Below are 14,119 nucleotides of genomic sequence, written 5' to 3'. Positions count from 1 at the left end.
CTACTTAAAACTGAGATTTGTTATAATTTTAAAACTTTTTAATATAAAATCAAGATGACTTATTTAAAAAAAGTCATTCTGGCTGAAGTTCCTCCACATGAAAACATAAGAAGCAGGGAATAAGTGTTCCAATAATACTGTATGACTGAGTTGACATGATAAATCAATAAGCTAAATTAAATTTTTCCTGTCATTATGATGCAGGGTTTGTTTCTAGCAGGGGGCAGGGTAATATAGAACAATAGGAGGCCTCACTTTAAATGTACTTGATTTAAAACTGCAAAAGAAAGAAGTTCAGCTGAAAAGAAAATGTGTTAAACATTAGATCATACAAATATTCAGATTTGAACTGTTCCTCTGATTTGCTTTAAAAAAGAGAAGTTATAAGATGTTAAACAAAGAGCTCCAACTGAAGACCAGAACCTGAGGTTTAGACCTCAGCCTCTCTCTTAACTTCTCATGAACCTCTGGCTTCTCATCTGTGAAGTGAGAATAATGACCTCCTTCACAGGGATTTTTGGGGGATCAAATGTGATGATGTATATAAAAATGCTTTGTAACTTCAAAATAGCATGCAAGTGGGGGGGATGAAGCAAGTATTGTGTTCATCCTTTTTCTTTAATCAAATTTTTGCACTGTATTTTAATCCCCAGAATTGTATAGGAAACAGTGTGGCATGGTTCGTGAAATCGGGAATGTAAATTAACAATCACGATACAGCCACATTTTCATTACCACCTAGCACATCTCATTAGGAGAATGTATTTAGATAATTATATTTTCTTTTTTTTTTTTTGGCTTTCAATTTTTTTTAATTGTAAAATATACGTAACATAAAATTTACCATTTTGACTATTTTAAGTGTACAATTCATTGCCTTTAACTACATTCAAATGTTGTATAACCATCACCACTATTTCCAGAAAAGTTTTATTATTCAGAAACAGAAACCTTTGTACCCATTAGACCATAACTCCCCATTCCTCTTTCCTCTCAGCCCCTGGTACACCCATATTTTTTTGGAGAAATAATTTTTCTTCCAAATTTGCTCAATTACAAGAATAATAAAATACCCTTACACATGGAAACTGAAAAGTAAAATGTAGTTAAAATGCTCAAATACAGTTTGTATGTTTGCCTATACCTAGCTATAGGAAACAGGTAAAAGAAAGTTTCCATATATAAAAAGCTACTTTGATTGCCAACCAACAATTCTTCCACAAACTTCTAGGGAAACAGAGGTCAATAATTAACTTCCTTATTGTGTAGAAAAAAAGAAATCTATGTATAACTATACAAATACATACAGAGAGGGGAATGAATACTGGAATTAAAAACTGGAACTTGGAAGCTGTCATTTTAAGTACCAGGAAAATCAAATGCTAAGAGACAGTCAGTTGGTACTTGCTATAACACATACAGCAAGTAAGTAGAACAATCTAGATAAAGCAAGTTAATTTAAAGGAGTGCATTCACGGGCTTCCCTGGTGGTGCAGTGGTTGAGAGTCCGCCTGCCGATGCAGGGGACACGGATTCATGCCCCTGTCCAGGAAGATCCCACATGCCGTGGAGCGGCTGGGCCCGTGAGCCATGGCCACTGAGCCTGTGCGTCCGGAGCCTGTGCTCCGCAACGGGAGAGGCCACAACAATGAGAGGCCCGCATACCGCAAAAAATAAAAATAAAAATAAAAATAAAAATAAAGGAATGCATTCAGGAGCAAGAACCAAAAAAAAAAATACCTCAAAGCCCTAAGTTCACAAATGGTTTCCTACACAGATGACACAGTTATAATTTTATTTGACTCTAATATGTTCAGAGAGTATTCTGAAAAGGAACACTTTCTGGGGTGGAGCACCCATTAGTCCACTTATTTTAAACACTGGGGTCCAGTAATAATTGCTTTTCTGTTAAATCCCAGGGCTTAGTAGTATAAGTAATTCAGTCTTATTAGGCTCATAAAAATGTGTTTTATTTAAAATCCTGCCATGGACAAAAACACAAAAGCTGTGTATCTCTTGAGTCTAACCAGGAAAATCATATGTGTCTAGCTACAGCTTTCTACTTGTAAGTTAATATGATAGGGGGACTATCATATTAATTAATAATGAACACATTATTCCAGATCACACCTAGCCTAGTTTATAAGTGCCTACTTAATCCAATTGCAAGATTGTTTGTAAGTCCACCCTCTGCAGAAGTCACATATTTTAACTGACAACTGGGAATTTTTTAAGGAGATTTGTGGTCAGAGACCAAAAGTAATTTTAGTGATCCAGACCCAATAATCCAATAAAACATAGTTGTCTACGGTGCCTCTGGTACAGTTCAGGTCTGTGCAAGCCAGCTTCTTTAAACTTTCCTGGATTGAACTTGGTTTTAATGATAAGGCAAACATGAGTATAGGTGCCAAGATACACAACCCTCAATGGCATGCAGTGGCAATTTAAAACATTTGCCTTCCTGAAGGTCTATTATATCACCATGGACTTTAACATCATGTACAAATTCATAAAAAAGGAGGCACATTCACCAAGATTGTGATAACTTAGACTCCATCCCATCATATTGTAAATACACTAAAATAACAATAGCAAATCTGAAATAAATTATCCAAGCAGAAATTCTCTTACTAAAGCCCAACTTCACAAAGTTTCTTTCTTCATCACATGACTGAATGATCTCATTCTCTTTTACCAGCAAGTAATCCCACTGTCTTGAAATATAGGTTGATTTAGAATCCTTCATCAGAGGAAGATGTCTGCCAAATGCATGGCTGACAGTGGGACATAGTAAGTGTAGATCTGTGGTGAGTCAATAGGATCAATAAACTCCAGTTAGCCTTAAGTACAACTTATGCACAAACCAGAAAAGTCAAAATCTTTTTCACCAGTAAGTAGCCTCACCAACATAGAATATATTATTTTTCAACACTAAGAAAAAAATATAAGAAATGGAAACTCACCCTTGCTTTAAAAAATAGCTAAGGAGAATACAATTTTAAAAGCTTACAAAATTATAGAATAACTCATCTGGTTTTGCTGTTTTTCATTGTAAAACCATTGATTATGTAATGAAATGCTGTTTTTTGTTTCTTTTTTTTGGCTGCATTGGGTCTTCGTTGCTGCAAGTGGGCTTTCTCTAGTTGCAGTGAGCGAGGGCTACTCTTCATTGTGGTGTGTGGGCTTCTCATGGCAGTGGCTTCTCCTATTGTGGAGCACGGGCTCTAGGCACACGGGCTTCGGTAGTTGCAGCACGTGGGCTCAGTAGTTGTGGCACACGGGCTTAGTTGCTATGTGGCATGTGGGATCTTCATAGACTAGGGCTTGAACCCATGTCCCATGCACTTTTGGTGGATTCTTAACCACTGTGCCACCAGGGAAGTCTGAAATGTTTCTAAGTTATTTTTTCCTCTGACCAAATACTATAGATGAAGAAAGATAGTGTGTCTTGCCTTTACATGTATCCAGACAATAGTCTGTGTCCAATTCCTGTAACTCATTCTTTACTTCTTTTCTTTTCCATTTTTACTTTGAATGGGAAGAACTTTTGTCAGGTATTACATTTATGCATCATTTTAACATACAAACTCTATTTTTTTAAACAAACATCCATGCATCTTAACATGTCCCTCTGCTGCTCTAACATCTAGCATACTGATATTAACATTCATTAGATGTGGTCTCTCTCACTGACAGGGCTGGCCTTCATAACCAATAGGATATTGTAGAAATGAAGGGGTGTGGCTTCCAAGTCTAGACCATGAAAGACACTGCAGCTCCCCCTTGCTCTCTTGGACCACTCACTTCAGGGGAAGCCAGCTGCCATGTTGCAAGGATGCTCCAGCAGCTCCTTGGAGACATCCATGTGACCAGGAACTGAAGCCTCCTGCCAATAGCCAGCACTGACTCGCCACTCTTGTGAGTGAGTCACCTTAAAATCAGACCCTCTAGCCCCAGTCATGCCTTCAGAGGCCTGCCGCCGCAGCTGACATCTTGACTGCGATTCCTTGGGAGAACCTGAATCAGGACCATTCAGCCCAGCTTCACCCATGTCCCTGATCCACAGGAACTGCATGAGATAATAAATGTTACTATTATTTAAACTGCAAAAAAACTAAATGAGATAAAATAAGGTCTCTATCACCAAGGTTGGAGTCAGCCACTTAGCCTAAGATTTCACTTCAAGAAAGTGATGTTGACAAAGTCAGGAACCAAACCCGGATCTCGTTCTGACTCCAGAGATTGGGCTGGACCACCATATGCATATGGCCTCAGGTTTAAAGAAAAAACATTCAAGTGCTTTTCTTTAATAGACATTGTGCTTACTGAATTTCTTTAAACTTTTTTATTAAGATACAACCTACATTCAGTAAAATGACTTAATCTCAAGTATACAATAGTTCAATTGCCACACATGCCTACACCCATATAGCTAGCCCCAGACAAGACACAGAATCTGTCTAACACCTTGAAAGCAACCTCATGATCCTTCACAGAGGATAACCACCACCACCAGAAGCCATCACTGTTATGATTTCTGTCCCCATTGATTAATATAGTTTTGTCTGTTCTTGAACTTAACATAAATGAACAATGCAGTATCTTTTTTTAAAATTTGACTCCCCTTGCTCAACATAATGCCTGTGGATTTATCCATGGTTTTGCACATAAGGGTGATGTGGTTTTTGTTGATGGTATTGCTGTGTAGTATTCTACTATATGAATTATACTATCATGTACTTATATCCATTTTTCTGTGGGCAATCATTTGAGTTGTTTCCAGTTTGGGATTATTTTAAATAAAGCTGCTATGAACATTCTTGAACATATGAACATATGAACTTATTTATCGTAGTTAAATATCTAGGATAGAATTACTGTTTCATAAGATAGCAGTATATTTGCCCTAACAGATAATGTCAAAGACTTTCCCAAAGTGGTTGTACCAATTTTCACTCCTACTGGCATGCCAACTGTCACTTAAAAAGGATGAAGCTGTTATGAGCATAAAATAGGTAATTAGGTGATAGCTATTATACATCATATTTTAGAGAGAGAGAAAGGATGGGAGAATGAGCATTTTATACAAGCTTTAAATATTTCTAAAAAAATTATTGTGAATGTTTTCTTCTTTATTCCTTTCCTAGAAATATTAATAAATATAAATATAAAATAAATATAAATAAAATATAATATTAATAAATAATTAATAATATAAAGCTGTATCTAGATCCAATCATAAACACTGAGAGAAAAGTCTGTATGCTATAATTTGTATATTTTCTGAATAATGCCATAGTCATCCTACTTTTTCCAATTTAATACCCAAACATCACTTTGCACATAAAATATAAACATACCATATTCCTTTATTTGAAACATAGCTCTAGCCTCTCTAATTAAATGAATGGAAAATTCATATCTCTGGATATACTACAAGCCCTTGACAATGTAGGTTGTCACCAATTCAGATAGATTTAAATTCTTTTAATCTACAGATAGAATACAAAGTTATTCCCCTGAATATTCTATGAGGTTTAATGAAATACTATACTCCATCATATCCCATCTGCCAAACTTTACCCAAACTCCCACCTCTCACTTTTCCATGCCCCATCTCTGTGGTTGTGAATTCAAGCATATGTGTACCAATAGTGGAGAGGCAGAAGGGAAGGATATGAGGTTCATGTGAGGGCAGACAAACTAATCACATACATGTTATGAAATCATGTAAGTTAAAATACTCACTACCTCCAAAAGCAACTCAGTTGTCCTGGCCATGACACCTGATATGTGTACCTTTACCTTTTATGTCTTCTACTGAAATGGAAGTTAAACTGAGTAGGGTAGAGTAATATACCAAGCCATTATTACAAAGTATTATAAGAATTAAATTAGATAATCAGATTATCCAGCAATCACCAAGCAAAGAGTCATAGAAAATATGAGTAATTTTCGGTGAGAGAAAAAGAAATTCAGAAGTCCTGAACATCATTCCAAGTTAAAGTGCATCATGGTGGAAAGCACTGGAGGGAAAAAAGTCCCTAAGTTTTTGGAATGAAAGACACCAAAGTTCCACTTGGGCAAGTGGTATCCCTTTCTCTCTCCCTCCCTCCCTCCCTCACTCTCTCTCTCTCTCTCTCTCTGTCTCTCTCTCTCTCTCTCTCTATCTATCTATCTCTATCTCTATCTCTTTATCTTTCTTTCTCTGTGTCTCTCAAGATATGGCTACATTTGCACAGCTAATTGCTACTTCTGACCTCTGGTCCTCCTTGGGTCAACACCATATACTCTTCTAAGAAACAGATAAGTTTCCTGCTTCATCCAAAAGTCAAGATAGTGGAAAATGGAACAGTAAGAATACACAGGCAGTTTTCTAGAGTCTGCTCTTTTAACTACCCACACCTGTGCACAGGCAAGTTCAGCTCACCTGAATCAAAATATGGGCCTTGAAACCCCATCATTCAAGCTACAAGCTGTTGGAAGCCCTTGAAGACACCTAAGGAAGGTATCTTCCAGAGAACAAGGGGAAATTACTTTCTTTTCCCTCCACATTCTGTTGCACCAAGCCCATGCCCGGTTGACTCATAAAAAGAACAGAGGAGTGAAGTCAGCAAGATGGCAGAATAGAAAGTCCCAACACACATTCCCCCACTGAAACACAGATTGGACCAAAATACCTTTGTGAGATTCCAGTTAGGAAGCTGAAGTTACCCAGGTGAGCACAAAGCCAAGAACAGCCTCAATGAAACAGGTAATTAAGAATAGTTTCACCTTACCCACATCAGTCCCTCTTCAAGCTGACACAAATAAGTGCCAGGAGAGATGCCCTAGCTTGTAATGACTCCCTCAGAAGGGAAAAAGAAAAGTGTAGCATGCATCCAATGCTTCAGCTTTCATCTTGTCTTGCCTCATTTGCAGCACTGAAGGAACCAGAATCATTTGGATACCTGTGGACTGCTGAGAACACATAAAAATGGGAGGGTGGCTTGTTGTGGCTGGCATGGCTCACAACCTGAGACTTCACCCTCAGAAAGAGAAAAGAGTGGAGCATGTATGCAGCATTCTAGATTTTCAAAGCGCTGCCTGAAGGAATGATACTGGTCTTGCCTAACTAAGGGTGCTGACAGGGAACCAGCATACCTGGACACCTGGTGGCCACTGAGAACAAAGGAGTGGGAAACTTGTGGTTAGAGAACTAGAGAAGTTGAAGTATTATAGACAGACACCAAAGGGACAGACACCAAAGGGAGTGAAAGATTATGATCTCCTGAAAAAGAAACCAGTCTCTCTAATTAATGAATTGCTCACACAATTCCAGAGAAATCACATCACTCCAAAAAAGGTTTCAGAATTTCTAGCCAGAGTGATTGCTGAGGGATTTTCCCTGTGCAAAGCCAGTTGGTAAAGACTGGGCGAGGTAACAGTTTTTTCAAATGTGTGAATCTTGAAACAAACTATGAGATACATGACCCAATCAAAGGAACAAAATAACTCTCCAGATACTGACCCTAAAGAAAGAGAGGTATATTATCTGACAAAGAATTCAAAATAGACATCAGAGGATGTTCTATGAGCTCAAGAAAATGATGCATAAACAAAGTGAGAAAAAAGACAGAAAATGTAAAGGAGAACCAATCAGAAATTTTGGGAGCAGAAAATAATAATTGAACTGGAAAATTGACTAGAGGGGTTCAAAATCAGCCTTGATCAAGTAGAAGAAAGAATCAGCAGACTTGAAGACAGGTCCTTTGAAATTATCTAGGCAAAATTTTAAAGAATGACAAAGACTGAAGAAAGCCTAAATGTCTTATGCCCACCATCAAGTATAGACCAATATATAGATTATGGGAGCTGCAGAAGAAGAAGAAAGAAAGAAGCAAGCTTGTTTAAAGAAATAATAGCCCAAAACTTTTCAAATCTAGGAAAGGAAATGGACATCCAGATTAAAGAACTCAAAGATGTCCACATCAAGACACATTATAATCAAATTGTCAAAAACCAAAGACAAAGAGAGAACTTTGAAAGCAGCAAGACAAAAGCAACTCACTATGTACAGGACACCCCATGACACAATCACCAGATTTCTGAGTAGAAATCTCACAGGTCACAAGGGAACGGGATAATATATTCAAAGTGTTCAAAGAAAAAAAACTGCCAACCAAAAATACTATATCTGGCAAAACTGTCCTTCAAAATAGAAATAGAAATAAACACTTTCCCAGATTAAAAAAAGCTGAGGAAGTTTATTACCACTAGACCTGCCTTATAAGAAATACTAAGGAAGTCCTTCAAATTGAAAGGAAAGAATATTAAACAGCAACACAGAAGCACTGGAAAGTATAAAACTTGCTGATAAACGTAAATATATAGACAAACTCAGAATACTGTAATACTGTAACAGTGGTATTTAAATCACTTTTAATTCTGATACAGAAGTTAAAAGACTAAAGTATAAACTATAACTGTGAAATTGTATTAATGAATACACAATATAAGAGGATGTAATTTGTGGCATCAATAAAAAAAGTGTAAAGAGGGCAGGAATAAGCCAAAATACAGAGCATTTGAAGTTATCAACTTAAAATAGATTGATATAATTATATGATGTTTTATGTAACCCCCATGGTAACCACAAAGAAAATACCTGTAGAAGATACGCAAAAGTATATTTAAAAGGAAACAAAGCATGTCACTACAAAAAAATCAATGAAACACAGAAGACAGCAAGAGAGAAAAGAGCAACAAAAAAAGCTGAGTCAGAAAACAATAAATGACAGTATTAAATCTTTCCTTAGCAGTAATTACTTCAGATGTGAATTGATTAAAATCTCCAATAAAAGGCATAGAGTAGCTAAATGGACTTTAAAAAAAAAACCAACAAGATCTATACTATCTGCAAGAAATTTGCTTTAGAATTAAGGACACACACAGGTTAAAAGCAAAGGGAAGGAATAAGATACTCCATACAAATGCTAACCAAAAGAGAGCAAAGGTGGTGACACTTATATTAGTCAAAAACTGTCAAAAGAGACAAAGGACATTATACAATGAAAAATGGTCAATTCGCCAGCAAAACATAACAATTATAAATACATATGCACTCAACATTACAGCACCCAAATATATGAGGCAAACATTGACAAAACTGAAGGGATAAATAGACAGAAACACAATAATAGTAAGGGACTTGAATGCTCCATTTTTAATAATGGATAGAACATCCAGACAGAAGATCTGTCTGGAAACAGAATTTGAACAACACTATAGACCAAATGGATCTAACAGACATATATAGAACAGTGACCCACCGCCACTTCCCACCACCACAGCAGCAGAATACATATTATTCTCAAGCACAAATGAAACTTCTCCAGGATAGATAACATGTTAGGTCAAAAAAACCCAAGTCTTAACAAATTTAAGAAGATTGAAATCATACCAGGTATATGTTCCAACGAAAATGGAATGAAACTAGAAATTAATGTCAGGAAGAAAACTGGAAAATTCACAAATATGTGGAAATTAAACAATATGCTCTCGAACAATCATTATGTCAAAGGGGATATTAGAAATTATCTTGAGATAAACAAAAACTAAAACACAACATACCAAAACTTATGGGATGCTGCAAAAGCAGCACTAAGAAGGAGATTCATAGGAATAAAAATCTAAATTAAAAAATAATAAAGATCTCAAATAAACAGCCTAACTTTACAAGTCAAAGAATTAATAAAGAACAAACTAAGCCCAAATTAGAAGAAAGACTCTCAGATAAAGAAAGAAATCATTGTGCATCACTTTTAGGCAGTCCTGAAATAAGGAGTGTATTGCAGAATACACCTCTGAGGAAACAGTAGGTCCATGAAGATGAAATAATCCATGTGGGAACAAAGAGGTGGAGAATATTTTGTACATCATGGATCAACCACAGTACAGTATAAAAGGGAATGATATTAGGAAATAGTAATCCTATATGCTAAACACCTCAAAGTAGAAGTTAACTATTTGTCCCCCCAAAAAAGTGAATTTGTTAAATAATCAAACACAAATTACATGATTTGAAGCAGCTGCAATACAGCAATACATTAATTTAGTGCATTAATCATAATCTAATACAGTACAAAAACTCAAGTGCAAAAAAGCCCATATCTTCCACAAGTACAATTTCAAAAAGTACATTTTAAAAGATGTCTATTGTACAATGAATATGCAAACTGAATAGACACAGACATTATTTACATTCTTTTTCTGAGTGTAGATGAAGAAATATTTGGCAAGATTTAGAATTTGATTTTTTTTTTACAGATCATACATTTTAGCTGAAAGAATTTTTACCCGTTTTCACACAGCAACTTTTTCATGTGTATTTTAAAATTTTTATATAGAGAGAATGCATTTACCAAAATACAGATCTACAGGAAAAGTCTCTGAAGCAAATACTAAACAGACATATTTAATCAAATTTATATTGTAGAATTAAGATGAATGGTAAGTGGGACTTCCCTGGTAGCTCAGTGTTTAAGAATCCGCCTGCCAATACAGGGGACACAGGTTCGAGCCCTGGTCCTGGAAGATCCCACATGCCCCAGAGCAACTAAGCCCATGTGCCACACTACTGAGCCTGCACTCTAGAGCCTACAAGCCACAACTACTGAGCCCATGAGCTACAACTACTGAAGCCCGCACGCCTAGAGCCCATGCTCCTCAACAAGAGAAGCCACCGCACTGCAACGAAGAGTAGCCCCTGCTCACCACAATTTGAGAAAGCCCATGCATAGCAACGAAGACTCAACACAGCCATAAATAAATAAATAAATAAATTTATTAAAAAAGGAAAAAGATGAATGGTAAGTGAAATTTCACCACGAAAAGTCTATTTTAATAATGAAATATACCTAACTTCAAAACCAAAGAATTCTAACAACATGTTAAAAATCTAAATCCCTTTGACCTGTTCAACACAACAACACAACAAAAGTCAACACAGTCTGTTAGAGATTCATAAAAAGAGTAACTGTAATGACCATTTGTACTTACTTGTTAGTACCTTTTTAAAAGTTTTATTAAAGAAAATGCTTAATCTTCTATGCTTTTTTTCTCTTTGTTTTGAAGTAGTTGTTTAATATTTCCATGCTTTTTAAAAGAAATAATCCAAAAAGCTTTAAAATTTTTTCTCTACCATACCGCCCAAATATGAAGAAAATGAAGGAATTAATTTGTTTTCTAAGCCACAACCATTTAGAAATTTTTCTATCAAATGTGAACCAACCTATTTGTGTATTATTTTGTAGGTAAACTGGGAAAAAAGCATTTCCATATAGATGAACATTATTTTTAGGTATACAGTATATTAAATGCCGATAACATTAAAAATAAAAGATATGAATAAATTATTCTTCCCCAAAAATAATGTGAAGAGAAGCATGTCTATACACTAACAAGATTAATGTTTACCAAAAACTGGAACTTTCCCATGGGGACTGATCATACACATGAAGTCAGATTTTATGAAATGATATAAACATAATTAATAGACTGGTAAGTACTATATTTTCAAATGTTCCCTCATTGCTGGTGGGAGTTTAAGTTTTTTTCAAGTGGAATTTTTAACATTCTTCCAAAGCTTTAAAAATGTTAGTAATTTGATCTTTGTTTTCTGAAGAAATGATGAGAGATTCCCATTCAGAATTAGGTAGAGGAATATTCACTGTTATTTGTATTAGAAAAACTTAGAAATAAACCAAACATACAAAAATGGAGAAATTATTAAATAGATTATCTTAAAATATTGTCCACTATCATATTAATAGAGTATTAAAATTATATACACAATAAGAGTATAAATAATATGAAATTATATATACAATATGATCCTTATTTAGGCACATGAATAAACTCTCAGACACACTGAAATCAAAAAGAGAAAAGATTAGGATGAAAAAGACAAAAACTTGTTAACAGGAGCAATATGATCATGTGTGGTTTTACATATATTTTAATTATTTAGATGTTTTATTTTCTACCATCTCCACAATAAACATATTGTAACTGAAAGGAAAACACAAAATATTATATTTTCCAACTGTAGATTTTATAAGAAAGCAATTGTTTCTAAAAACAAAATATATCCAGAAAAATATAACACAAAAATGTGTGCTCACCTCATTTCTAACTTAAATAATTTGGCATTAAATATAACTATCTTCCCCAGTTCCCAAATGAACAGGTTATACCAAAATGTAAGAAAGCATCATTATTACTTGTTTCCACATTATATTAAGGCTTACCTTCACAAAGTTTCTGCTTCATCACCTCCCTTATTTTGGATATTGCAATATAGTCTTCCACATAAAACACATAAGTAGATGAAGGCTTGTTGGCAATAGCTCTAAGTTCTGCCTCTTCTGTTTCTGAACCAACACCGATGGCAAATAATGTTATTTTACTGTCTCTTGCTGCTTCTGCCACATCCTTGACTTCATCTTGGGATTTACCATCCGTAAGGACAACTGCTATCTTAGTCAGCAATCGTGAAGACTTGGCAAAAAGGTAATCAAGGGCAAACTGGATGGCCTTTCCAGTCTTTGTGTTTCCTCCCAAGTAGTGTATGGACTCCATGGCTGCCACCAAATTCTCTCCTGATTCATGGCTCCCAAGGGGAATCTCCAGGATGGGGTAGTCACTATACTGAACCACTCCAACCTGAATAAACTTCGGTCCTATGTCAAAGTTTTTTGTGATATTGACAAGCCACTTTTTCACTATTTCAAAGTTTTCTGGGCCAACACTGTAAGAGCCATCCAAAATGAAAACTAAATCTGTTGGAGCAGTACGACAACCTAAGTGAAAAAGAAAACCATCAGAGTATATGTGTTACATAAAAAACAAAAATTAGAGGTTTTAAATGCATGAATTTTTAATTAACCAGACAGGGGGAATCCTTTCACATGTATATACATAAAGTCGCCACAATGTATAGTTTAACTATCTTATAATTTTATATGTCAATTATACCTCAATAATGCTGAATTTTTTTAAAAAACGATAATAGTAACCTGTTCATAAGAGCTTTGTGAAGATTAACTATGATACACTGCCTAGCTTAAGAAAATTCTTTATAAATGAGGGCTATGATTTTTGTTGATATTTTTTAATTAGCTTGTCTTAATTTAAGTATTAATGATTCAGCTTTTAAAATAGGGAATAGGGACGTCCCTGGTGGTCCAGTAGTTAAGACTCTGCACTTCCACTGCAGGGGGCACGGGTTTGATCCCTGGTCCGGGAATTAAGGTCCCACATGCTGCACCATGCAGTCAAATAAAAAAACATAAAAATAGGGAATAAAAAATGGATGCTGTATATGAATATGATATCTACATATCTCTTTGTAGGGGCAGGTATTACTATAAAGCAACATTTTATGTATTTCTCCACTGAATAAATGAAAACAAAAAATTTTAATAAATGAATGATTTTCAGCTATAGACTAACACCATTGTTTTAAGTTATCAGTGAAATATGTTTAGTTTAGTGCTAACCTGAAATATTTATAAAAATTTATATAAACCAATGAATGGGGGGAAGAAATTTAAAACAAACTTTCTGCCATCTTCAGGACTAAAGTAGCCAGCAAATATCCACATTCTTGATATAGCTGAGAAAATGTAAATGAACCAAGGTTACAAAAGCAGTCAGTCTTGCACTACATGCAAGGTGAATGCTTAAAGGTCTGGTTGCTCATCTTCAGTCACAAATGTAGCCAAAACAATAACTAGTGTGAGGTGAATCTATGTTCAAGGGCATAAAGCTATTCCTTTCTCTGTAAAGATTCTTGTTTCAAGATACCAGGAAACATGTGATCAGCACATCTTAGAGTTCTACCAGGGAAAAAAAAGACTATCTGTGGTGTAAGTTATACCCAGACAAGTTATAAGCACTTGTGAAAAGAAAAAAAAAATCTTCTTTGCAGCCACTATGGAAAACAGTAAGGAAGTTCCTCAAAGAACTAAAAATAGAGTTGCCATATGATCTAGCAATCCCACTAGGCATATATCTGGACAAAACTATAATTCAAAAAGATACATGCACCCCTATGTTCATAGCAGCACTATTCACA

General features: G+C 35.4%; 1 protein-coding gene across 1 annotated transcript in view; it reads right to left on the bottom strand.

Annotated features, from left to right (window-relative positions):
• The window catches only part of COL21A1 (collagen type XXI alpha 1 chain), a 189,874-nt gene that overhangs the window by 118,652 nt on the left and 57,103 nt on the right, over window positions 1-14,119 (bottom strand). Inside the window, exon 3 of the mRNA XM_059075954.2 lies at window positions 12,291-12,842. Coding sequence (XP_058931937.1) covers window positions 12,291-12,842 — 552 coding nt within the window. The remainder of the gene's footprint in view (window positions 1-12,290; window positions 12,843-14,119) is intronic.

Source organism: Kogia breviceps, chromosome 10 (genome assembly GCF_026419965.1).
Source record: "Kogia breviceps isolate mKogBre1 chromosome 10, mKogBre1 haplotype 1, whole genome shotgun sequence".
Taxonomy (NCBI): Eukaryota; Metazoa; Chordata; class Mammalia; order Artiodactyla; family Physeteridae; genus Kogia; species Kogia breviceps.
The sequence above is the reverse complement of the archived record's forward strand: the minus strand, read 5'-3'. Positions and strand labels throughout refer to the sequence as shown.